General features: G+C 38.4%; 1 protein-coding gene across 3 annotated transcripts in view; it reads left to right on the top strand.

Moving 5' to 3' along the window:
- The window catches only part of LSAMP (limbic system associated membrane protein), a 2140464-nt gene that overhangs the window by 1888246 nt on the left and 225201 nt on the right, over positions 1–27017 (top strand). For all 3 annotated transcript variants that reach the window (XM_084800474.1, XM_084800476.1, XM_084800475.1), the window contains one exon: positions 22046–22171. In XM_084800474.1, the coding sequence (XP_084656600.1) occupies positions 22046–22171 (126 nt within the window). The remainder of the gene's footprint in view (positions 1–22045; positions 22172–27017) is intronic.

Here is a 27017-nt window from a genome sequence, read left to right as displayed (position 1 = left end):
AAAGATTTAATTATTCTAATACCTAGCATTGTTAAGATTCCACACTGGCTTACATTTCTCAGGCCCCAAGGATGGTTGCAGTCACAGGCTTCTGACTTTCTATGGCTGGCGCTTCTCTGAAGATACTGCTATACAAGTAAAGATAGGGTCTTTCAAATTCTGCCAAGGAAGAAAAAAAGAACTTGGAACTGTATCACATGTAGCTCTTTCTTCCCTCTGTCTTGAAAACCTCAAGTAAATGCTGTAAAAAACTATTCTAATGCTGCTGTAAGGACCGTATTTTTAATTGTACAAAAGGAAAATGACTCATTGTGGTTTTCCACTCAACGGCAGCCCTTGGCTAGTATAAGGGAGGATCTCAGTGTTTAGTCTTATGATGGGGAGGACACGAGAAACGTTTGAGCAACACAATACTCCATTCGGCTTTACCCTCCACTTGCCTTTCTGACTTTGCATCACTATCTCTAGGCTTACCCAGTGAACAGCCTTCAGTTAAAAGCAGATTTGCTTAAACAACTGTAGCCCATACCTCAGAGAAGGAGAACCAGGCTCAGGTCAAAGGTGGGCAAATGAATTACAAATAGTAGGAAAACATTCAACATACTCCCCAAGTGCAGACAGAAATACAATGTAGAAACTTCAGGCTCCTCTGCAAAGGTGTCCAAAAGTAAAGCTTATAAAAGTTGGTCACCTGCTATCTCTCAAATGGTTATTTACCAAAGAGGGCTCTTCTGGCCTTCACTGGTTCACTCATTCATTTGTGGGTTTTATTTCCTCCATTTTCCCACAGTCCTAATCCAGAGGCACTGCTAAAAAGGAGTCACCATTTTGATAATGCTTCCTGTATACCAGGCATCAGGCTAATGATTTCATATAACTATCTTGCTTAAAACTTCTAAAGTGTAATAAAATTAATTTTTTGCATTCTGAGTGTAAGAAAATCAAACCAAGTTATTACCAGGAGCTCATCTAGATTAGAAGGGTGAATTCTTGGGGGTCATGACTAAAGAATTTAAAAAATCATGCACAAATGGCAAACGAGCAATAGTGTTATTTAAAGAGCAAGTACAGGGTATACTGTGAGCAGTATGCCGCTTGAACTAGAATCCATCCAGACAGCGACTATTGCTTAGGGCTTCCTTTAATGCAGTCCAGGAGAAGAAAGAGTTAGTTGCTAAAAGCCACAGCATGTGTAATTTTCCAGTCTTATTGACAGTCTTGGGTTATATAAGCCTTTCTCTGCTGTGCACTTCCATGACTCATCTGATTTTAACATATGCACACACAATTATGCATAGGCATAAGATGGTAAATAAAGATTTTCCCCTAAAGTTCACCGAGTGGACAGTTTGTCTTACTTTGCATGTACCCACGCATATTATTTCATTGCTTTAAGGGGAATATGCATGCAGCTCAATGCAGATAATGGTCCTTGGTTCCTAGGCACATTGTTAAGAGATCGGTATGTGGATAGCCCAAGCCAAGTAGACTCTGAGGCTGCAAAACTATCTCTCTGCTTGTCTGCCTCAAAGTGAAAATTAAATACCTAATAAAGTATGGATCCAGGATTCAAGACCAGTTCTAAAGCTCAGTGTCTAGACACTAAATTATAGAATATATATATATTTATTTATATATATATTTATATATATATTTAAGGAGATGGTCTGGTTGTTTCACAGAGTTGTTGCTTTATGCAGAGTATTTACCACACTCACAATCTTTATGCTAAATCCTTCTTATATTTATAAACATACGTTAGTGAACAACCACAGGATTTTGAGGCCTAGCTCATGTAGAGATGTTGACTAATTTTTAAAGTTTTCTCATGCCACTGGAGTTTGTTTAGGTTTTATCATCATATCAGTTTCTCTCTCTCTCCCCAATTATTTTTATGACATATGCTAGGCCAATTAAAATTACACAATCAAAGGGACATAGTTTGTGAGCCCAACATAAAAGTCAATCATACCGACACACAAGTAACAATTCTGTCTTCCTTTTCTGCCTTTGGAAAAAGTTACCAAAACAATATTCCTACTGAAAGGAGTGGGATAAAATTTCAAAGCAGTTTTAATTTGCATTTCCCTAATGGCTAAAGATGCTAAACACTTTTTCAGAAATTTATTGTCCATTTGTTTTTCTTCTGCTAAGAACCATCTGGTCTGTTCAAGTTCAATGGCCCATTTGTGATTAGTTATTTGGAGTAACAGTATTTAATCTTTTCAGTTCTTTATATATTCTACAGATTAGTCCTATATCTGACACATAGTGGGTGTCTTAGTTAGGATTTGTATCTGTGTGATGAAACACCGTGACCTAAAAGCAAGTTGGAGAGGAGTTCCTTGCTTATACTTCCATATCACTATTCCTCATCAAAGGAAGTCAGAACAGCAACTCCAGCAGGGCGGATAACTGGAGGCAGGAGCTGAGGCAGAGGCCATGGAGGGGTGCTGCTTTCTGGCTTGCTCCTCATGGCTTGCTCAGCCTGCTTTCTTATAGAACCCAGGACCAGCAGCCCAGAGATGGTACCATCCACAATGAACCCCCCTCCCCATTTTTCACTAATTAAGAAAATGCCTTACAGCTATATCTTATTCTTATGGGGGCTTTTTCTTAATTAAATTTTCCTCCTATCTGGCTCCTATAGTGTGTGTTGACATAAGGCTGGTCAGCACAATAGGTAAAGATTATTTCTTCCGTTCTAACTTTTCAGTCTGGTAACTGTTTCATTTGCTTTGGAGAAGGTTTTAAATATGATGCAAGTGCATTTGTCAGTTTGTGAGAACATTTTGTGTTACTGTAGTTCTTTACCATAGGCGTTGTTTTTGCATATATCTTTAAGTTTGCTACCTATCTTTACCTCTAGCAGTTTTAAAGTTTCAGGTCTTACATTAAAGGCCGTGATCCATTCTGAATTGATTTTTGTGAAGGAAAAATTTCTAATTCAGTCTTCTACATGTGGGTATCCAGTTTTCCCAATGCAATTTGTCGAATAGGCTGCCTTTTTCTGCTTAAAGAAAGAGGAACCCTTACACACTTCTGGCAGTAACAGAAATTGGTGCAGCCACTGTGAAAATCAGTATGGTGGTTCTCTAAAACACTGAGACAGAATTAGCATGTCACTCAGCTATACCAAACCCAAAGGACTCTTAAGTCACCACACTAGAAACATACTTTAATACCCATGTGTATTACATTTCTCTTCACAATTACAAGTAAATATACTAGCCTAATATCCATCCATAGATAAATTAATAAAGAAAATGAGATGAACATATATATGTGTGTGTGTGTGTGTATACATATACAATTACTCTTCAATGATATATATGATACACATATATATACAGGTATTCATCCATAATCCAAAATAAAATTCATAATAAAATGAAATCATGGCTTTTACAGGAAAACTGGTGGAATCAGAAATTTCTATTTTAAGAGAAATAAGTTAGATTCAGCAAAAGAAATACTGTTCATATTTTCTGATGCATGGACTTCCCTCTCTCTCTCTCTCTCTCTCTCTCTCTCTGTTTGTGTGTGTGTGTGTGTGTGTGTGTGTGTGTGTGTGTACGCGCGCGCGCGCGCGCGTGTGTGTGTGTGTATTTATCAGTTTTGTTCAAGCTAGAATCATCTAGAAAGAGAGTCTCAAAGAGTGATTGTCAACATAGAGTACATATCTGGGGCAGGCTTGTCTTAATTAAGTACCCAGCTTACTTTGGGTGACACTATTTCCTGAGTAGAGGGTCTAGAAGTGTATACAAGTGGATAAATCACACTGGGCAAAAGCAAACAAGCAAACAGGCAAATATGCACTCATTTCTCCCTGACCCTGACTGTGAATGTGATATGACTCCTTGAAGCCCCTGGCTTAATTTTCCTATGATAGTGAACTCTGACCTGTAACTGTTAGCTGAAGTAAAATGATTTCTTTCCCCAAATTGCTTGCTTGCTTGCTTGCTTTATTTATTTATATGCTCAAGTCAATTATCTCCGCTTACATACTCACAACTTGCTGCCTAGGGTATAGTTCCATACACTGTGAGCTGTATTTTTCATTCTTACAGGAGGATGTGAAAAGGAGAGTAATGGAATGCATATGATATGGAACCAAAAGTAGTACTGTTTAGAGGGATAAAGGGGGCCAGCAATGGTGGGCAGCAATAAGGGTCAGAAGTCAATGGGTTAGGACAATGCTGGATGATAGAGAAAAAAACAGCAAAATATTTTGGCACATATGCATAAAAGTATGGTAATAAAGTCTATGACTTTGTATGCTAACTTAATACTTACAAACAGAAAATATTATTATACATATATAACCATTATACTTTCACTAAATGATTTATCTTAGAATCTAAAATATTATCATCTTCTAACCATTTTGTTTTTTGATTTCAGAAACATGGTTTCTCTGTGTGTAACTTCGGTTGTCCTGGACTTGCTTAGTAGACCAGGCTGGCCTTGAACTCACAGAGATCTGCCTGCCTTTGCCTCCCTGAGTGATGGGATTACAGGTGTGTGCTATCATGGCTGGCTGCTTAGCTATATTCTTTTAAAAGGTAAGTGACCTGCGGGTATGGAAAGAGGAAAAAAAGGAGCCCTACTAAGCCAGAGTAATAGAAGTTCAGAATCTAGGTCTTCTTGTGCCTTGTTCTCGGTAAATGGAGCCTCCCATACTTAATGCTATGTGCTTATGTGGGTCAAGTCTTAATTTTCTATTTAGAGCCACACATTATCAGTTTGTCCCCTAGTATTACCCAGAAAGCTTCCCTAGTTGGCCTTAAAAATAATTCCCATACTAGAAATACAGAAATATATTCTGTTATATATGTTTTTTAAATGAAGAAATGATTATGTAATGAGACCCGCAAAATGCTTCATATAGAACCATTTTACTACAGGAAAGCTGAATATATACGAACCATGTAGAAACCTTATTTGTTTGGGTAAAGTATAACTTTGAGCCTTCATAAGGAAGATCAGTGCAGAGGTCCTGAGGCATTGCTTTGATTATGTAACACACTTTCCTTAAATAATTCTTGAGGTTCTGTTCTCTTCTTCTACTGAGGACACAGAGAGAGAAATAAAATCCTGCAGGTACAAAAGAAAGCAAGGAGAGCCAAAAATATATCATCGTGAGACTCTTTTTCTCCCCCTCCAGCAGCTGAAGTGTTTACCAGCTAAGCTGAAGAGGAATTTGGTTATAATACTGGAGCACAAAATAACCGTGCTCAGGGAAGTGTTTCCTCAGGCAATTTCTAGGAATATCTCACGCAGTTTCATAATCTCCATAGGTGCAAATATAGGTTGTGGCTCTCCTGACGAGAAAGCTATCTTGCTAATCCAAACAATATTATTTTATACTGTCTAGGCCTGGATTTTGCAGAGAACTTGCATTCATATCATACGTCACGCATACAATGATTAAACCCAAATGTGAGCATTTCAAATCTCTAGGGTAGTTGTCTTACACAATCCAGGATCTGAAAATAGGCTCTTCGAGGTCCTTAAAAAGAAGGACACATAGTTAGGACATCTGTGTGGGTGGGAAACTTGTGACAAAGAGCAAAGACAAAAGTGGCATCCTGAATTAGGTCAAGATACAAAGGTCTCTTTGGATCGTACCTTCAGTCCTTACAGCAAAAGATATATACATATAATGGCTAAAGCTATAATTCATCATAATACAAAAAATTGATAAACAGACTGGAAGGTGAACTATATAGTCAGGAGTAACTTGTCAGTTAAGCTCTCCAATGAATAAAGAGCTTTTCATACAATGGTCCTTATCCCAAAACACTAGGGACCTTTAGGGAACATCAGACCCAGTCTCCAATCTTCAGACAAGTGTGCTTCCAGATAAAAGTTGTATAGTTTGCTTTTTAATGATGTTCCTGTCAGAGTCCTTGCTGGTAGCCACCATTTCAGATGCTTCTGAGTTTGCGTGGCTTGGGAAGTACATGCCAGGCCAGGCAACCCTTAATGGTATACCAGCTGTGCACCTGGACCATATATGCACCACAATTGGATGACAAGCTAGGACAGAGCTACAGTAATATGTTTACTCTCCCAGTGGCTTGCCTCACTTTCCCCAACATTGTCCTAGCCAGAAACCAATTTTGTGACCTCAACCTCATTCCAAGGGACCAGAAAACTGTGGAAGAGCACATGGATATTCCCGAGGAATAAGAGCCTGTACTTCAGTCCCCAAGAATAATAGATGAGAAATCAAGAATACCATTGTGAAGTGCCTTCAGAGTTAGCAGCCCACACATTAATCCCTCCAGGAAGCAGATGGACCAAAGGACACGGTCCATAATTCACAGAGAACAAACAAGACCAATGTAAGAAACGTCCAAGCAGACAGCTAGCCTGGCCGCCAAGGATAAATGTTAATGTGTTTATCTTCCCTTATGCATTGCTTTGGACAATGTGAAGCATTTGAAACATTTGAATAGAAGGTGTTAAATGAGAGAACTAGAACTCCATTTGGAAGATATGCGCACCCCTAGGAAAGGCTGCATCTCTGTTCTCTCACTGTTGCACTTCCCTTACCTACTACCATGTCAGAGGAACGCTTTAAATTTCTTGTACGTTTATTACCAGTCAGCTATTCCTCTTGTTCCCATGAGATTCTACGAACTATGGCATATTTTGAGTCACTTTAATATCTAGTTGAGTGAAAGAGAAGGAGTATAAAAATTTTAAGGTATGAGCGCTGGATTCAGGCTCAGCAATAGCCACAAAACATGACATTTACAAATGTGACTCTCCTGATCCCAAATAGTGTCATCAGCCCAGCATATTCCTGTTTGGTTGACAATTTTTCTTTTCTTTTTTTCAACGTTCTAAGACACTTTAAACAACATTTATAATAATTTACTTTGTAATTAGATTTACTGATTAGAATCTTGCGCACTTAGCTCTTTTCTCTTAAATGGATGGCACCAGCTGGCTTATAGCTAAAACCTGCTCTGACTCTGAAAGCTGTCAGAGAGGCCAGCATCAGACAAAGCATCGTGGTATGCAACCTAATGTGGAAGGACAGAAGGACTGACTGAGTATTGCATTCTGTAACATTTCTTTGATAATATTGTATCTACATTAAATGTGTTGGATGAGATTTTCTTTGCACCCTGAGCCTTGGCTACTCTGAGCATACATTTCGTTTGCATGACAGGGGAAAAGGCTGCTATTATTTTCTGTCAGCTTCTAATCATTAAGGCAAACAGCTAAAAGTCTACTTTCAAGATGGGCCACTTGGGGTATTTCACCATGAGGTGAAAGTGATGGGTATATAATTAATAGAAGAAAGCATTAGCAAAAGGCTAGGAGAGCAAGTAGCCCTGACTCTCTTTTCATATAATTTTACCTACGGTGCTGAAGATTTTAGTAAGTTGTTCACTCTCTTATCCTGCCGGCTATGGGGAGACTTATCAAGTTAGGAACTATGTGTTACCAGTATGGGGAAGTTTGACTCATGAAAGTCAAAGGCTCTCAGCAGCCACATCTTTCAAGCTTGATATTTTCCAGAGAAGTGTAGACTCTTCCTGAGGCCACAATAAGGGGAACTAGAATATTGTACAGAGTGAGTGGATTGTCCTTTCCCCATGGGTTATAAAGAAAAAGACATCAGAATATATATATATATATATTCTGGACAGCCATTAGGCTTGGTTCTCAGTCCATCTGGAGCTGCTGGATTTGGGAAAAACACAAGACTCCTGCTAGCTGCTCCCGTGTCAATCTCTTATTCAGTCAGCGGCTTATGAAGAAGCCATTCTGTCAGGTGCCTGTGGTCAGATGAAATGAGGAAGATGACAAAGACTTTGCAAATCGGGCTGCGCCAATGCCCGACTTCCTAGATAGCCTCTTCTTGGATTCTCGATTTGCTTCTGCCCTCTGTGCGCCTTACAAGACACAGATGATGGGCAGAGACGTGGAGAGTAGCTGGTTCTCTTCTCCGGTCTCAGTCCACAAAGAGAAACGCTTTTGTGTTCTTCAGAGTTCTAGTTGAGACCTATGGTCGAAAGGCTACTACCCTCCTATATTAGGGGCAATACGTAACACAGAGCTGAGGCAGAAGCTAAGAAGAGAAAAGCCCCTGCTCCTTCCCGGAAGGTCTGCTAATTCCGACCTGTCCCAGGGGCATCTGTTTGCAGGGTCCTCCATTCCCTACTTTTTCCACAGTCAGATCTTTTTCCTATATGAGCCCAGAGTTCCAGTAGAAGTTAAAACCGTCTCTAGCTGGAAGGGTCAGTGAACACATCATGTAGAATAAGCACAGCACAGCGAGATGGATACAAACGCAGTCGCAGAGGGTCACACTGACTCACAAATCATTTGCTGGAGTGCTCCAGCCCCACAGTGTGCTACCAGGAGACTGCCTTTTGTGAGACTTGATCAACTCTCCTAAACACAGGTGTTGTGCATGCTTATGTGTGAGACTGGGAGCCAGGTGGGCAAGATTTTGACAGGCAGTGTTTGTTTCCTAAGGACTAGGCGCTTTGAATAAAACATCACGGCAGGGTGCAGAAGCACGAGAAGAAGAATCTTTAACATTTTCTCCTTAACATGCTGAGGGCTCTGAACAAGCAGGTGGGGCCCCAGGCCCCTCCAGGTCTAACTTTACATCTAGCCAAGATTAATGAGGGATTCACCCCCATCTGATGTCATGTGTTGAAGCAGAGATGGTGCGCTCCTTGTAAGAGGATAGGGGTGGGGAGAGAATGCCTACTTCATCATGGGCAAACTGGAAAGGGAAACTTGATGCCAGCAGCAAAGAGGCTTGGGTAAGAGGATCCATTTTCCACTGGAAAGTTGCTTAATCTTTTCTGGCCATAGATACGAATATTATCACCATTATTTAGAAAAGTGCCTCAAAACCAGAAAACCAAATTCTCTACTGTATATTATTATAACTGAAATAGCAGGGAAGAAAAAAGAACTTTAGTAAACCAACCCCTTATAGGCTCTCCACCATCGCTGGCATTTCTACCTCTGTGCTCGACATAAATGCCAATATATCCAGGCTTTCTGCTCTCTGGTTGCTCCCTGGATACTATATTGGCAGCTGTTAAGTTCAGTCCGTAATATAGCATCTCGCATGTCAGTGATAACTTGAAATATCAAGGATCTCCATAAGGCTTCCCTATACAATCAGTGGAGCTCATCATCAACTTGATGATTTCTTTCTGGCTTTCTAATATTGGTATGGAGAACAACCATCCCTCTGAGCTTCATTACCCAAGCAATGGGCACAAAGTAGTAGCAGCACCAGAGCTGGAGAAGGGACCAAATAATGCAAACACACTCCTGGTTTGTAAACTGTATCGTATGGTGTTACCCAGAAGAATTATTAATTATTAGCATCATTACTATTATTTCTTGCCACTTTTTTTTTTTTTACTATGTTGTCTTTCATTCTTGAACAGTCATTTGCTCCACCAAGCAAAGACTCGCAGGAGGAATTTTAACTCAAATTTGTCAATTCTGTTTTTTCTTTTTGTTTTTGCTTTGGTTTGGTTTTGGTTTTTTACTTGTTTGTTTGTTTGTTTTCGATGCCTTACCTGAAAACCTTCCCAACTTTATTTACCTCTCTGGAATTCTTCAACCGATTTAGAATAGCAGGAAATGTCTACCTCCCTACCTTTATTTAACCTTTGCAGAATCTCCTTTATCTTTCTCCACTAGGAATAATTTTAGGAAAATTATAATTGAAATGAATTATTCACGATGGTAACTGTTAGTTTAGAACAAAATAATGTGACTGTTGCATGGCCTGTCAGAAATAGCTTGTGGCAAGCTTTGAACAGGAGCAATGCAAAGAAAACAATTCTAGAACCTGCCACCCATTTTGTTCTATTTCTGAATATTCTGTCTACTGGGCCCTGGAACAGTGGTAGGAATCAACTGTTGTAACCACCATTGTGTTCTACACAGATTTTAGTCCTGTCTCCTTGTTGGTTTCTGTTCCAGTCCAGCTTCTTCCTCAACACAAAGAACAACATATACCTTAAGCATTGAGGAAAACAGAATCAGAACTAGTAACACGGGCACGAAATTATTAAGCTCAAGGGTTTGGTACAAATACCACAGATATCTCTATATCTCCCACTTTTCTGATTCCCAAAATAAACTGAAATGAGATGACATGACAGCAAACCAGTTTGAACATGTGAGCGTGACTATTATTAATTTCTTGATAGTTTTCGAGCCACTAAAATGCGTCTGCTCTGCATCACAATCCAACTGTTTCACTTCTCTTCACAATGGCCCATGCCCAGCCCAATCCTTTTTCATTTTCTAGGTGCTCAAAGTGGCATTGATTTTTGTTGTCGTTAGGCACAATGGACAGGATATTATATCTGAACCCTTGTACTTCTGCTTTCTGGATATTTACGGATTACCTCTCAGCCTTAAGATCCTTTCTGCTTTTTATGTGAAGAACTTCCCATTCATAGTGAACTTTTCGTGGCTAAACTATTCATAATAATGAGGTCTAGGCAATGTTTTTCTTACACATTCATTTTTAAGAAACAATAATGCAGCAGAGAAAAAATTATTTTGGTTCTCCATGAACTAATTTGCGGCCTCTACAGTTATGCCATGGTTGATAACTGAATTTTGGAGACTTGCTTAGGAGGTAGGGTGGGTTTTAGTAGCTGCAATAACACAAGTAGAATTTTTATCTACTCTAAGAATTACAGCTAACAGCACCCTCAATATAGAAAAGCAAACCCCTTGGAATATACAAACAGGGAAAGAAACACTTCTATTTTCTCCGATAAAGTCTTAGGGTACAACTCATTCCCGGTGCCTGGAATTCCCCCAGTTGCTATTTGTCACCCACCTGAGGTAACCTAATATTTTTGAGCCTCCCTCTGCTCCATACTCTTCTACCTGCCAAAAAGAACCATCTGCTCTTGTTGGACACTATCAAAAACCCTGTTTTGTAAGTATGAGAAACTGAGGAGATATTCTGAGGCTATAAATGGGAGCTAGCAGTCGCCTCCTTCCCATCAACATCTGGAAGCTTATCCAGATTAACAAAAACAAATGCCAAACAGCTGGAATAAGGATCGGGGACTCTGTGTGGCTGAAGAGGATGCTGAGTTGCTAAGGAAATGAAGCCTCAGTGAACAGAAGCAGAATGGTACCATTTGCACTTATTTAGCAAGGCAATGACCCTTCTATAGAACCAGCCACTTGACATCCCACAGAGAGTGTATCTATTGCCGAAGCAGCAATAATGGACGGCCTCAGCTGGTCACAAATGCCCCTGCTGGCATCTGGAAACTCGTCCCTTTTTAAAGCAGCCCACACATTTGGATCACAGGGTCACTCTAAACATTTAATAAAAATAGGGGCGGAGGGGAGGAAGCCTATCATTTAATATATCTCCCTTTTAGATAGACTTAATGTAGCAGAATTTGGGCATTCCACGATCCATAGCACACACATTATGATAAGAAAGCATCCATCGGCTGAGTTGTACAGAAGCAACGGGCTGCATAACAGTTCTTTGTCCAGTTGCTACTTTCTTTGAGGCATTTACAATAGCCTAACCCAAATTAACTGTCCCCATTTGATCGTTGTAACTGACCGTGTTTCTAAAGACCATTGTATTGTAAATTTGACAGTCCTGGATAGTGCCAGAGACTGTGAGGACCCCTCAAGAGTGTGATAAAGTACTTCTCAAAGGGTCCAGAGAGGAGAGTACAAGCAAATGTCAGCCAAATCTCAGAGGGCTGTGGTAGGGGAGACATCAGGCGCTAACTTTTAGGTCAGAAATGACTTCTGTTGGATTAAAAGAAGATAAGTATTATTATTTTTTTCTTTGTGACTGTGTTGCTTCAGAAAGTAGCTGTGGTCGGCATAATGCAAACCACATCACACTTGCTTCTATCACTCAGAACTTTTCTCAATCCGTTTTGATTCACTTATATGGCGGCAGGGAGGTGCATGTGTTCTGCAACGCTCCTGTGTGGGGTCAGAGAACTACTTGTGGAATACCCACGTGAGTCCTGGGAAGTAAACTCAGGTCTGAATACCTGGCACCAACCGCCTTTATCCACGGAGCCATCTTTCTGATCCTGAATGCATCCTTTTTATGTTCAGGCTCACTCTGAGTTTTCTGACTTTCCCACATTCTCACAGACTTGCACTGTCTTGTGTCATACCTACCACTGTTCTGTACATACCGGCCGCCCCTAATAATTATATCATTCCCCCTATATTGTGTTGTCTGGACCAGTGCATGCATAAAGAGCCACATTGATGGCTTTCTCTATGACCCACAGCTTCCAAACTCTTCCTGTTTACCATGGCCTGTGTGCGTATTTGGAGTCTTGCTCCTACAGAGCCCACCAGTTTCCTGTTTAATAAATGGGCTCAATAGGAGTAAAGGGCAACACCTGTGGAAGGAGACTTCCCTGCCAGCTCTAGGATAATGCCTAACACTTCTTAGTCTCAAATAACACCTGGCAACATCTGTTCTTTACAACAACAAATTAAAGAAGACCTATATTTACCAAGACCATTACAAGCATGTAATGGTGGCAAATTTTAACCGGAGAACTTTTCTTGGATGGCTGTGAGTTGTTTTCAAATATGTTGGTGAAGCTTAATTTAATGGTTGTAAATGTTCACAATCATAGTCATATTTTATTATAGGCATAAAATGAAAAGGACATTGAAGAAAAGGGCAGAACATATTGACATAGTTCTGCCCAGTAGTAGAGAAGAACTCAGCACATACTTTTACAGTGATTTATTGCTAATGCTGGTATTAATCACTAATTAGGTATGATAGCAATCACTTATACTTTTTGGTAATATAAGGATCTAGTATAAAAAAAATCACATACCAAAAACAATTTAAAAATATATAATTAGAATTCCAATAGCATGAAATGAATATTTTATTATATAATCCTGGAAGGGTTAAGCTGCCATTGACTTACTAGTTTGTTTTAGCATATATTAATAATAGTTCTATTTACAGAGGTTTTTTTTTAAGTTTACAGATCTAGTTCACAGTCATTCCTTTATTTGACCCTAGTATCAAACCACTAATACTGCCCAGCATCAAAATCATCCATTACTTCCATTATCTAGAGTATCTAGAAAAGAATCTCAGAGATTAAATATAATTATTAATCCATTCATCGAGGGTTTAAAAACAAACACAAGAGGCCTTTGGAGCACCGTGGAATGTTTTCAGAACAGAGTGGGGCGAGATTCCTCTGGTGTTCAGTTGAGCACAATGTGCTGCATTTTCCTGTCCTGTCATCCATCCTGGAAACTCTACACCATGTAGCAAAACACATTTCTGTGGCATTTTTCAGAAGCAAAATGCCAAGCTGGATGGAAGTTTGATGTTTCACAAGATGGCGTTTATGTGTTACTTGTACATTTGTCTTCTTGCTGTTGACTCTGGGGATCATATTTACTAAAGTTAAATGCTGCTCAACAAGCATCCCATATGCTTCTGGACCCAGTCTTTCTTAGTTGCGTTTACAGACGATGCAGTTCATTTTCTCTCTGTCTGTGTCTAAGGAAACTTAAGACACCAAGGAGCTGAGAATGTGTTTTGCTTTTTTTTTGTGTTGGTTTCGTAGGGCCTTATCATGTCACCAAGCTGGCTCAGGCTGAGCTCCTGAGTCCCGGTTGGCATGGGTTTTACTACTCCACACTGTAACTTACCTTAACTATGGATTCACAGAAATTGAGACCGGTTCTATTGGGAATGGCATTGGGAGCTGAGGACAGAGCTCAGTGACAGAGCACTTGCCTTTTGTGTGCCAAGGTTCCGAGTTCAATTCTCAGCACTCAATGAAAAAAAAAAACAAAGCCAGGTGTTATGGTGCAGTTCAAAATAATCTTCCTAGGTAGGAAATAGATTTGAGGCCAGCCTGAGATTCTGAAATCCTATTTCAAAAGCAAAGCAAAAATTGTACCAACAGCAAAGTGTAGTGCCTTGTATCTCATACAAATAATAAAATCAAATTATTTGAGATATGGAAATGGGCCAATTGATCACTGCTGGTCCTACTGTAGAACTAACTGTTTGCTTTGCTTTGGCCCATTATCCTGTTCACTAGGCACCATGCAAGGCTGAGGGTAAGAGGGAGGCAAACCATGCACAGATGGGTTACATAGTTACACAGACATTATTTTAAAGCAAAATTTACTGACAGAGAAGAATCAATGCTGACTGAAAGGCCACTGTTCAAACTTTCCCCTTGTGGCCACTTTTAATTTTGCAAATTTAATATTCCTGGTTTAAGCAATAGAAACCAGCTACCTAGCTAATTTGATGGAAGAAGGTGGGGATTAATGGGGACAAATATGGACATTAGCTCACAGACTCAAATAAAAGGCAGAATGTCTTTACCATGGAAAGCAGAGGGGAAGCATCTTTTGAGGTCCAGAATTGCAAGAACTAGTAAAAACTAATATTCTCATTCCAGTGGACCTTTTGTGGTGTGACTTAACTATTTCTACTGAGCAAACAATTCCAACACTCAGAAGGATGAGCCAAGGATGCCCCTTTATTTCTCATGCCTGTACCATTCATCTCAAATAGCCTAGATTTTACTATGAGGCTCTGCTCCTTGCTTTACCAGATTTAGTGGATATATGATAATCCATTAAATTTAAAATTTAGGTAAATAGCAAATATATTTAATATAATTATGTCCCACACAATTTGAAATGCAACTGTATTTAAGGGATATTTATTGCTCATCTTAAAAGCACGTTAATTAGGCCCCTGCTTTTTTTTTAAGCGGTACATTTCAGCTGTTACCCTCTCACATTCCCTTGATATCCAAGAAGCTCATCTGACCATGTCCTTATAGCAGTAGCAAAGCCAGAAGTGCCAGCAAATCCAGGTGTGCTGACAGCTCCCACAACTCCACTTGTGAACTAGGTATTGCCATCCTATGAGCAAAAGCACTGGTGTGACCAGAGATGGAAAGATGTGTGCTACCTACTACAAGAGGACATAGACATGGAAAAGGGATAGATACAGAGAGGAGCAGATTTGACTATTAATAGTTTGCCATGGATTAAATCAATTACTTCCTCCCTGGAGTTATTTCTAAGAACCATATTTAAGGAAGGCAAATCTGGATGTCCCAGAGATTATATGTCTACTGTCCAGCCAAGGAAGAATGGGTCAACTGACTGAAATTCCTATGTGGGCAGTGGTCTCCCCAAATGTGTGTTACCAGAAGAAAGAGGTTCTGGGAAATACTCGAGGCTTCACATGCTAGGCAGGCATCCATTACTGAGCTGTCCCTCTTCTTATTTTAATACGTGGTTTTCCAAGCTTCCTAGGGTGATTTTGAACTCAGTAGACAAAGCGGGCCATGGTCCTCCTGCATTAGCTTACCAAGTAGCTGGGATCCCAAGCCTGCATACCCGCGACCACCTGAGACATTAAACAAAGTAAAACATCGCATGAAAGGGGACTCTTAACAGGATAAAGATGTGTCAGCTCTGAGCTCACAGAAGTTGGCATTCCAATGAGGAAGGAGAAGAAATAGAAGAGGAGTTATAGTAGAAACCGGCTGGCAGTGACAGGCTGATAACGTAATAATCTTGATTGATGCTGGTTCATTGCACAACTATAGGAATGGATGTGTTTAAGTTTATCAGATAGTAGTATTATATAAAAGCCACCATTAAGTTTGTAGTGAGTAGGAAAAATGCACATTGCTTTAACATATTATTTAAGTATATATGTATGTATCTTTCTATCTATCTATCTAAATAAATAAATAAAAGATTGTCATTAGTGAAAATAGTTCCTATCCTTAAATTATCTCATAATAATGGGGTGTATTATAGGAGCTTATAATTATAGGGTATGTAAAATGTTAATGGCATGTTTTTAAATGATTTGATAAAATATTTGTTATGGTGAGTAAGGTTTATAGTTACAAGCTTCCCAGAAAGACTATGCTGGCTAGTTTACAGCACTTTCTGGGAGAAGTCTGAAAACTAATATAGTCTGCATTTTACAATTTTTACCTAATGGTATTGAGGAGATTAGATAAAATTTAAGGGATAGAGAAAATGTTACTACTTCTCATATGATACATAAATTTGTAGATGTTTTAAATGTTTCAATAAGAAACAAATAGGTGAAAGAAGAACTTAGTGAAAAGTATTTAACTGATCATATTTTGTAAAAGGATTGTGCGCACACACACACTAAAAGAGACGATAAAAAACTTAATACATATAAAGTCAAGGATTGTTAAACTTCTGCAAAGAAAAATAATGACAAACAAAATTAAGAGTCAGAAAATAAATTGTGGAAAATTGAACCAAGACATCAAAAGGTCACTTCCTTTCAGGCTAAATAGCTCCCATTAGTCACTAAGAAAACAAAATAATGCAGACAAATCGGAGGTGTTACTGAAACTGGATTGGTTGAAAACATTAAACAAATGGATGATGGTGTTGCATGTGGGAAAAGATAATAAATCTCACTAATATCTTATGAAAAAGAGTCGTTAGGCAATGGCCCCCAAAGAAAACAAACCATTCACACTGGTGGAATGACTCAAGGATTGAGCATAAATCAATGTTCCAGTGGCTTTTAAAATTAATTTATATTTGCTAGTACAAATAGGTTTATCATGTAAACTGTGCTTCCTAGGTAGTCATACCTACTGAGGATTAAGAGAAAGTGAAAATGTAATGTTCCATCACTTTTATAGAAATAAATGTGGTATAGAAGAAGAATCATTTTAGAAAATACAAGAAATATTACTTTGGGCTTGTTTTCATTAGTTGTGTGATATCTTTTTCACCCATTGCATCTCTTCTGTCCACATGTTTGAAGCAGCACTAATCATAAGACACATATTTTACTTTCCAGAACCTTTATAAAGTTTTTAGGAGGAAATAAAATGAAGCCTTTGAACCTTGATGGTACTGGTGATGTTTGTAAATATAAATTTTATGAGCTTCTACAGAAATTTAGAAATAAACTAGTAAATCATCTGATTGGGAAAGTTTTGTCTCTATCTCATTCTTTCCAGGAAAGAACAAAAGAAAACTAAAAGAAAATAACTACACAGAGGGAGTTAGAACTTAGAAAACCTGTAACGGAAAACTTAAGACACCAAGTTCTTCTGTTTTTTATATTCTGAAAATACACACTGATATGCCATGGAAATTTTTTTGTTGTTATTGTTGTTGTTGTTTATGATGATGATGATAAAGAAAAGTCAAAGATGTCTGTCAAGCTTGGTAGTACACAAGGTAGCCCCAGAACTGGAAGTCTTAGACAGAGGACATAGTGAAATCCATTTAAACACATAAAACCACCCTCCTTAATATGAAAACCCACAGTCAAAAAAGTTAACAGTGAAATAGATGACTAGAGAGATAGCAAGAGAAATGCTGCCAAAAGCCACATTTTAATGGGCAAAATAGATGTGTGGCCTTTCTTGTGTGTGTGTGTGTGTGTGTGTGTGTGTGTGTGTGTGTGTGTGTAGCGGGGGAGCCAGAGACAGACAGAAAGAGACAGAAACACAGAGAAAGAGGTGTTTAAGTCTGAAGATGAGTATAGAGTTGAAGTTCTTGTTTTGTTTTTCCAAAGACTGGTTGGCACCTATCATATCTCAAGTATCAGGATTCAGTGCTTGAGAAAACTTGCCACCTAGCCCTTAAAATTGACTAAAATTAGCAGGAAAGTCACCTAAAAGTTATGATTCTGTATAGTGTTGGAGAAACAGTGCTGTGGTTCTCACTGGGTCTGTGAGAACATAGGAGCCAGTCCTTCACCCAATAGGACTTCATGGGCTGGGGAGGTATAGACGGAGGTGGAGAATGACTCCAAAGTATTTCAGAATAAAAGTCAGAAGACAGGCTTAGCAGCTAAAGCCCAAGCAGGAGATATGCCACCCACATATAAAAACACAAAGAAGATCACTCTATGCAGAAATACCAGAATGCTAAATGTACGAGTGTAAAGGTTGCCTATTCCAGGAACTAAAAGTTGTTTAGCTCTGAACATCTACTTTGGAAGTTGTGATGCAAAGGGGGTGGGGTGGGGATGAATCTGGGAAGATAAAGAAAAAGCAACCAGAAAGAGCTCTGAAACACAGTAAGAAACTGGAATCAAATCTTGAAGGCAATATTAATCAAGGGATATTATAGTCACTTAAAGTTTACAAACTTTTTGCTGTGGTGTGGAAAATATATGGCAGTGAACATGAGGAGAAGTCTAAGGGCATGGAGCCAGATTTAATTCATTCTCAATAATTCAAGCCCCACCCCTCACCCACAAAAGAAGGGAAAAGGAGGAAGAGGGAGAAGGAAGAGGAGGAGGAGGAGGAGGAGGAAGAGGAGGAGGAAGAGGAGGAGGAGGAGGAGGAGGAGGGGTAGAAACAATGTCTGAAACAAAATAGAGTGAAGTACAAACAGGTCTGAAACAAAGCAGAGTACAGTAAAAACAGGGTGCTGAATGAACCAGAGAAATAGTTAAAACATAGAGTCAATTCTATATGAGGACAATGAGAGAAAGTACTGTCAAGAGAGAAAGCACAGTCAAAAGAGATGGTTTGAGGTTTGGGGGTTTTTTTGTTTTGTTTTGTTTGTTTTTGTTTTTTTGGGTTTTTTTGTTTGTTTGTTTTGTTTTTGGTTGGTTGGTTTCTCCTGGTTTTCTCTTTTATGCTAATATTATGGCCCAGGCAAACACAAAATAAAACAAAAACCCATAGCATCTCTTTGCATAACAACAACATTCACCAAGATGATAAACTACAAGCATTTCACGAAAAAGTAGATGGCACTGTAACGTATTTGTGAGGCATGTAATGAAGATACAGATTAGCCAGTCAGAAATGTGTGTGTAAAAATGTTAGAAGAAATCTGGGCTGAAGATGACTTCCAATGTGACGTCATCAATGATATGGCTTCTAAAGGTACAAAGCGGGTAAGATCACTGAAATGGGCAAACTGACAGGACAGATAGGAAAACAGCCAAGCCCTGAAAGATAGGCTTTTAAGAAACAAGAATAAAATAAGCCCCAAAATTAACATAACCAGAAGTGTAAGGAAAGTCTGTTGAGTTGGGTTTCCAGAAAACCAAGAGCAGAAAGTTCTGGAAGAAAGATACTAGGAGCAACAAATTAGATATTTCATGGAACAAAGTAACAATACAACAAAAATTACCAGTAGACCTAGAAACAATATAGGCTTTGGTGAGCTTCACTGGAGAGGTTTTTTATTCATATAAGAAATCACATCAAAGTTAAGGTTGATGTGCCAATTGGGTGGGGGTCATGATGTAGTATGGGACAATTCCTGAAGAAATTGAGATATTGATTTAGAAAGTTAGTACGAGTAATTTCATTGGAGAATAAAATCTTGTCTCGCATCTACATTTTCTAAAGATTTATTCATTATTTATACAGTATTCTGCCTACATGTATGCCTGTCTGCCAGAAAAAGGCACCAGGTCCTACTATAGATGGTTGTGAGCCACCATGTGGTTGCCGGGAATTGAACTCAGGGCTTTTGGAAGAACAAACAGTGCTCTTAACCTCTAAGCTGTCTCTCCAGCCCCCCACATCTACATTCTTATGGGAAGCTCCTGATATAAAATAAGAAAAGCAATAAGGTGAGACTGACAGGAAGTGACCCAAATGCAAGCATAACACAGCCATACAGTATGACCCATTTCTCACTGTTCACTACAAACGATGAGGTGTCCACATCCCTGGCATCCCAGACCTGAGGCTGACTCACCTTAATCATGAGCGTCAGTATGATTTGGTGACTTGACCATCACCCTGATCAATTACTCTAAATTTACCTTTTAGTTTTACGTGTATTTGTTCAAGTAGCTTAGCAAGCATGGCAAAGGCCTTAACATAGCTTTGTGTGTGTGTATATATATATATATTTTTTTTAATAAGTACTTTTACTATGAGTAAATTGTCTGGCAGTAATACTCCTGATGATGGACTTCTTGGTTTTTAAGTTTGTGTGTTTTCATATAACCGATTGGATTCCCCACATTTGCCTGAAAAACATTTACATATATGTCTTACATTTTGTTACAATTCAGATGTAATTAGAAGGGGAGATTAGCTATGGTCTTTTACCTGCCTCAGAGATCCCTGTTACAAGCTTGGGGTAGCTGAGGAGGTGCTACAAGCTGTTACATTCTGATCACTTGTGTACTCTCGTTGATTGTTTGTATCATAATTTGGGACATTCAGAACATTGGCTTCTTCAGATGAAAATTAAAATTACGTATATTAAACAAAAGAACAATTAATCACCCAGGAACTCTGAAATGTAAACCAAGCTATCGTTCTTGATGGGGTCACCTTTGGCAAGCAATCCTTCTTGGCTTGCTTATAAATCGGGTGTGACCTTTCAGATTCCTGTCCTCAGTGTCTGGGGGAACATATTGCAAGTCACTGGAGGAATCCAGGAAAATAACCCTTATCCCCAGTAGCTAATAGAGAAATAGAAGTTCAAGAGAGACTGCGAGAGATGGGAATCAACTGTAGTCCACAGCCAGTGGGTTTGATTCCAAGTCACCACTTTCGATCCAGAGACCCTGTAGCATGTCATTTTCTGAGGTACCGTAAGGCCGTAGAGGCTCTCCATCGGTTTCCCTTTCGTGGCCCTCGGAACCACCAAGATGATGCTTCTCTAAGTGCCATCGATGGCTCCTCAAGACTGTCAGGTAGTTCTTTCTCTAAGCAGAAAATGTTCCTCCTGGGCAGTAACAGTGTCCGTAATGGGTAGGACGAGCGACAAGGAACAGAACTTATTACTGCGCTCCTTCGCGTTTTCCTGTCCTCCCTCAGAAATACACTTTCAGAGCCACCACAGAGGCAGCCGAGCTTAAAAAGAGAAGAAAAAAGGAAAGTCACAGTCAACCCCAAGCCTGGCTATTTGTAATCAGTGTGTAGCCTGTGTGATGAAATTTGTGTGTAATTCACTTCCCACACTCCCCAGTGAAGCCTACTGGAGTGGGATCTAATGTTGCCACCCTGAGCTCTAATGAAGGAAGCCAGGCGGCAGTACTGCTTGCCTTTGGGGACTCATTTTTCACATCACCAAAAAGTAATTTCTGTCATTTTCGGCCATCTGGTTGACTGGATTGTGAAGATGAAATTCTGTTCAAGAAGTGTTTAAGAGTGGAGTCTGCTGAGATTCACATTCCTTTTTTTTTTTTTTTCTTTCTTTCACTTATTCTCATCTGTGCCTCGGTTTCTTAACTGTAAATCAACTTTCATAGCTTCATAGAATACCATATCTTTATTATGTGAAATATTTCTAATGTATACTATGCCTCATGGTAGGTATATGTTTTATTTAAGTTAGCTACAATTCAATTGTTAGCAGTATTATTAATGGTAGTATTAAAAATAAATGCTGTTGTATACTTATAATGTTTATGTACTTTATACGTACCCATTAATTTAGTTTATAGCATCTAACCTGTTATACTATATGTAGTATATATACATGTGTGCGTGTGTGCGTGTGCGTGTGCGTGTGTGTGTGTGTAGAAGATTTCTATTTCATTGATTATCTTGTGAATTTTATTTGTGGATACCACATCTTACTAGAACAATACTATGATCCTACATTAAATATCAATTGTAATTTCCTTTGCACTTGGGGGTTATATTATATTCTTTGTTTTGTATGAAATAATAAATTAAAGTTATGGTGGTAAGAATGTGCATACCTTCTAATTTGTCCTAATCAGAAAGGAGCTAACACATTTTCATTATATACATCTTAAGCACTTCCTCTAGCACTCAGATGGCCACAGTGGGAAGTATTTTCACCTCATGGATGCTTTAGGACCTCTAGAGGGATTTAGAAAGCCAACAGGAAGTGTGAGAAATAAAAGTATACTGATTACTTAGCATGAAATTGCAAATTTAGTGAGTCTGAAATGTAAGAACTTGACTTTTACAGAGCTTTGCTGCAGTTTGCTTTTACTGGCCTGGTTATATATCCCGTTTCCTTCTGTCTACAGTTCCACCAAAGATCTCCAACATCTCCTCGGATGTCACTGTGAATGAGGGCAGCAATGTAACCCTGGTCTGCATGGCCAATGGCCGCCCCGAACCTGTTATCACCTGGAGACACCTTACACCAACTGGTAAGCAACTGATGAGATTCTAAGATGCCATATGATATTTTAGATTCTTTCGCATCCAAAGGGCAAATGTGCATCTTTTTATGGAAACTCAGAAAACTACATTATAAATGTTGTCTAGGGTTTCTACCATTTTTTGCTAATGTGTTTATCTCTTTAAGTAACTTAGTAATGTTTGTTTCTCTCTCTCTCTCTCTCTCTCTCTCTCTCTATATATATATATATATATATATATATTCTATCATCTATCTTTCTATCTATCTATCTAGCATCTATGTATAATATATCTAACCTATGTAAAAATAGTGATACATAAAATTGTCATTCAAAATAGACTAACTCTCGAGGGAACAACTATAACAACGTTATATAATACAGATACACACACACACACACACACACACATATATACAATGTATGTAACAGTAACAAACAAAGAAAAAGTGGCTATCAATTTGACAGCAGGGGGCATGGGAGAGGCTGAAGGGAGAAATGGGAGGAGGGAAAGTGATATAATTGATTTCAGTTAAAACATTTTTTAAAAAAGTAAATATAAAGCATATATATAAAATATATAGCATTTTGCTGGTTACGTGTCTTTGGGAAATGTGTTACATAAATTATTTTACCCCACTTTTAAAGTCATTTTCAACCATAGTTCTCTATTCAGTTTCTTTCCTCTTTGTGGTAGCACCCTGCGAAGAAATTAGGAACAAAAATAGCTCTGAATCCTAAGTCCTGGACTTGGCGTCTATCTCTGTGATGGTTGCCAGACATGGAACAGGATGTGGGAGTGTGTCATTGAGCCTAGATAATGACACCAATTCTGTTAAGTTCGTAATATGACTTCCCAAGAATGCATTCTGTACCCTTCTTTCCCACTTTGTACTACTCTCATCTTAACGAGCTCCCAAGGCCCTCCTGGTTTATGACCATATTGCAGCATTTTGCCAGATGATTTGGAATTAATCAGTATCATTCTCCCTTCCTATTCAAATTATGTTTTCTTGTATGAAAAATCATGTCTTTGTAAATACCACACAATCTCTAAGTAATAATACTTGTTCTTTGATTACTCCAAAAAGAAGGTCTACCAAGTCAATTATACATAAACTACAGTTAGATTATTCTTAGGAAATCATTTGTTTTAGTAATGAGTCTCACCTATTAACTGGCTCATGTCTGGTAGTCTCTTATACTTTTTCTATAAAATGTTTATACATTTATTTTCCAAGGAAACTGGCTTTGGAATGAATATCAGGGAATATATATAAAAGTAGGTGTCCAATGAGACCAGTTCTGAGACCAGGGTAATGTTTGATTATAGTGTTTCTAAATATTTCTTCATTTGTGTGGTAAGATAATAGAGGACCTCCATTTGACATCACAGTCTAAATTGATTTTCAGGACAAATTTGGGTCAAGTTTGTAAACTACTTTTCTATTTAGGAAAACATTCTTCCTAGAGACATCTATTCTCTTAATAAAATGTTATTCAAAACCGTCCTTATTTATTTATGCATACCATTATATTAATAATCTACAAGAACATCATAAGAGATACTTATTTGGGCTATCAATATCAAACACATTACCTCACAGACTCAATTTGTGTCTCACATGGCAAGAGCCCACAGATACTCATCTGAAACATGGTCGTCTGAATGTTATACATCTTCTTCTAGAAATAAATTAATATTTCAGAGTACTTTCTTCCTAGAAAACTCATGATATACACAACCTACTCTACCCACCTGGTCCCAAGTTTAACAGCGTTGTTTTTGCTTACTGGCTATTTAGTATTAAAATATTGTCCTGTATTTAAATATTTTGACAAAGACATCTAAAACTATCATGTTGCTATAATGTTATTTTTTAAATATTTAAATCCTTCCATAATTTTACTTTGAAAGACCTCTTTCAGAAACTTACCTCTTTATTTTAAATATCTCTATTTGTCTTTTCCAAAGCAATGCTTTGTTTCTTGTAAATAGACCCCGAGAACTTATATAAATTATCATGAATCCTTCATTGTATTGACTATAGGTAGACGTACTATCCAATTTATGACCAACCTGTTAGGAATATAAATTATTATATATAAATTAAAGATTAATAAAATTGATTTTTAAACACTCCACTTAGGTGTTTATGGCCTCAAATTCATATATAAATCACACCACTTTTATTTTTAACTTGTCTCACCTTTTGCAATTGAATTTAAATTTATACAAATATTTTATTAAAATTTTAATGTCATTTGGGATCCAGTGGTAGATTAAAAAATGAATAATGTAGGATTAAACAAAGGAATTTATAGTCATGCTATGATCAATAAGAAGCCATAATAGTAGAAAGACATTCTTTCTTTCGGTGTAATTTTGAGTAAATAGTATTTTCAGGGGGAAAATAAGATTGTTCTCTCAAGCCTCCAAATACTCCCTCTTAGTCCTCAGATATAGAAAAATCTGCGAAAGAACCAAACTGTCAAGATCTTTGCTAGTTTGTTGGCATACTTAGGTCCAAATGACTAAATCAAGTAAGTTCCATGTGATTATAAACATCTGTCTTGAACCCTGAAGAGCCTGCTTTCTGTGATGATTCTACTGAAATAAAGAGCAGACTAGTGACGCTTTGCACAGTAAAGACAGAGTTTCATGCACTTCCAAAACTCTGACTTCAAAACTAACTACAAAAATGGATAAACTCACAAAGATTCTCAATAGTTAACACCAGGAGTCAGCGTATTATAGCCTGTGGGCCATATTCCATCCGGCCCACTCATATCTCACTGCCTGTAAGCAATTCTAGTTATAGCATTCCTGAAAGGTGGCAAATAATCAAAGGAATTCTGAATTTTAAATGCAAAACAAACCTGCGTGCAGATACATAAAGTTTTGTGGGGACACAGCCACACTGAATTACTTGATTTGAACCATGGCTGCCTTTGATCTAAAAATAGCATACTTTTGAAACAGCAACAAAAATACTTAGTTCCCAAAGCCCAAAATATGTTAAATTTTCCCTTAGATTAAAATGCAGCCACCACCACTTAAGACCATAGCCAGAGACACAAAGAATTTCTAAGCTCATGTGTAGCCGGTAGGGTTTTTATATGTCTCCTGTGTCAGGTTTCTTCGTTGCTTATTTATAGCTGTATACACAGGCTTTCTCTCTGGATCAAATTGTATGCTAGTGTAATCAGAACAACATCTTGACGGATTTACACACTCAATATCAAACCCCTCTTCCCCTTACAATGGTCAGATAGCACGTCCTAAGCTTACTCTTTCATCTCCAACACAAGGCCTAAATGAGCAATAATCACTTGACTAAAATCATCTTCTTAGTGACAAGAGTGAGAGCAAGATTTGAGTATTCTTTTATAAAACAAATTAGTTAACTAGGTGTGTGTGTGTGTGTGTGTGTGCTTTTGAAAATTAGGAAAGGGCCATCTGCTTAGCCAATCCAGTGCCACCTTTCTTGGAGACATCTGAGAAAGAGACTTGCTCCCTGTGTGACAGCTGAGCTGCCTGCAAACCCTTGTCACGTGATGGTGAAAATCCAGCTAGCTTTGTTCAATTATTAATTGTGCCTTTCACAGTACAGAGCGGGACTCCCTTCCTGAGGAAATGTACCTGTTATTAGCTAGACCCCACAGGGGACACAGAGACCTGAAAGGGGAAGATACCATGCAGGGAATCACAAATGTCGGATTACCTGTCATTTGGTTCCATGAAAAGGGAGCAAGGAAGGAAAAAAAAAAAAATAAGTGGTGTAAATTTTTGAAAAGAAAGTATCTCAGTTTAGTTGTTTGTTTGAATTTTGGGTTATATTATTTTGTTTCTCCTTCTTTTGATCCTTGAGGGGCTTTCCTGCCTGCCCTCCACCCCTGCGACCCTAAGTATAATACAAACATTTTTAAAGAGAAAAACTGGAAGTCTCATGAACTTTCTATATATTTAAAATCAAAACATCTCACTTGAAGAAGAGACCCGTCTTATAATGCTGACTTCTTACATTGTTCTCATTTTGTTGTTTTATATCATTGAAATGAGTGTCACATATGTGGTTATTAAATGTAACCTATTTTTCCTCTTAATTAAGTTAGACTCTCGTAGACCTGTGGTTTCCGGGGGTTACGGCACTGTAACGTGTATTTTCCATGGCACATTTGATCGCCTTTCATGAGCTACGTTGCTTCCATCACCAGATGCCTCTGCTTCTGAATCTTTCTTCCGGCAATCATGGGGAGACTGTTCTCTCAAATGTGCCCCGAGTGGTGTCAGAAGGGCTCAAGTCTGCAGAAAGAGCTGCTGTGCACTTTGTGTCCACAGAGGTTTTCGCAGCCTCGGTAGCTTTTTCTCCCTGGAAAACTCAACAAGCCCTGTGAGGATTCCACCCTCAGGCTGAGATCAGTTCAGAAGGTGCCATGTGACTTTCCTGACCGGCTAGAAGCAAAAAGAGACCAACAGAGAGGATAGAATTTTCACTCAAGAAATGTTTTTGCTACATGGGGTTTGGAAAAAAACATACAATGTCAAACTCAAGTCATTACTTTAAGTCATAAACTCCAGAAACACTAGTTCCTAGTAGCTATCATCTTACCCTTTGAGAGGTTATGCTAGTTAGTTAGTTAGTTAGTTAGTTAGTTAGTTAGTTAGTTAGTTTTATTAGTATGCTATTTAGCACAGAGAATGTGTGTGATCTCTGGTTTAAGTTTTATAAAATTATTTCTCTGTACTTTTATCCTATGGATCACCCCAAAGGTACGTCCAATGGACACTGGCAGCATATATGGATGCATAAAAGTCAAATCTATCGACTTTCCTGGTAAAGTGTGATAACTC

Source organism: Acomys minous (genome assembly GCF_964271855.1).
Source record: "Acomys minous genome assembly, chromosome: 11".
NCBI classification, from domain to species: domain Eukaryota; kingdom Metazoa; phylum Chordata; class Mammalia; order Rodentia; family Muridae; genus Acomys; species Acomys minous.
Note: the sequence above shows the minus strand (reverse complement) of the source record. Positions and strands in the feature narration are given on the sequence as shown.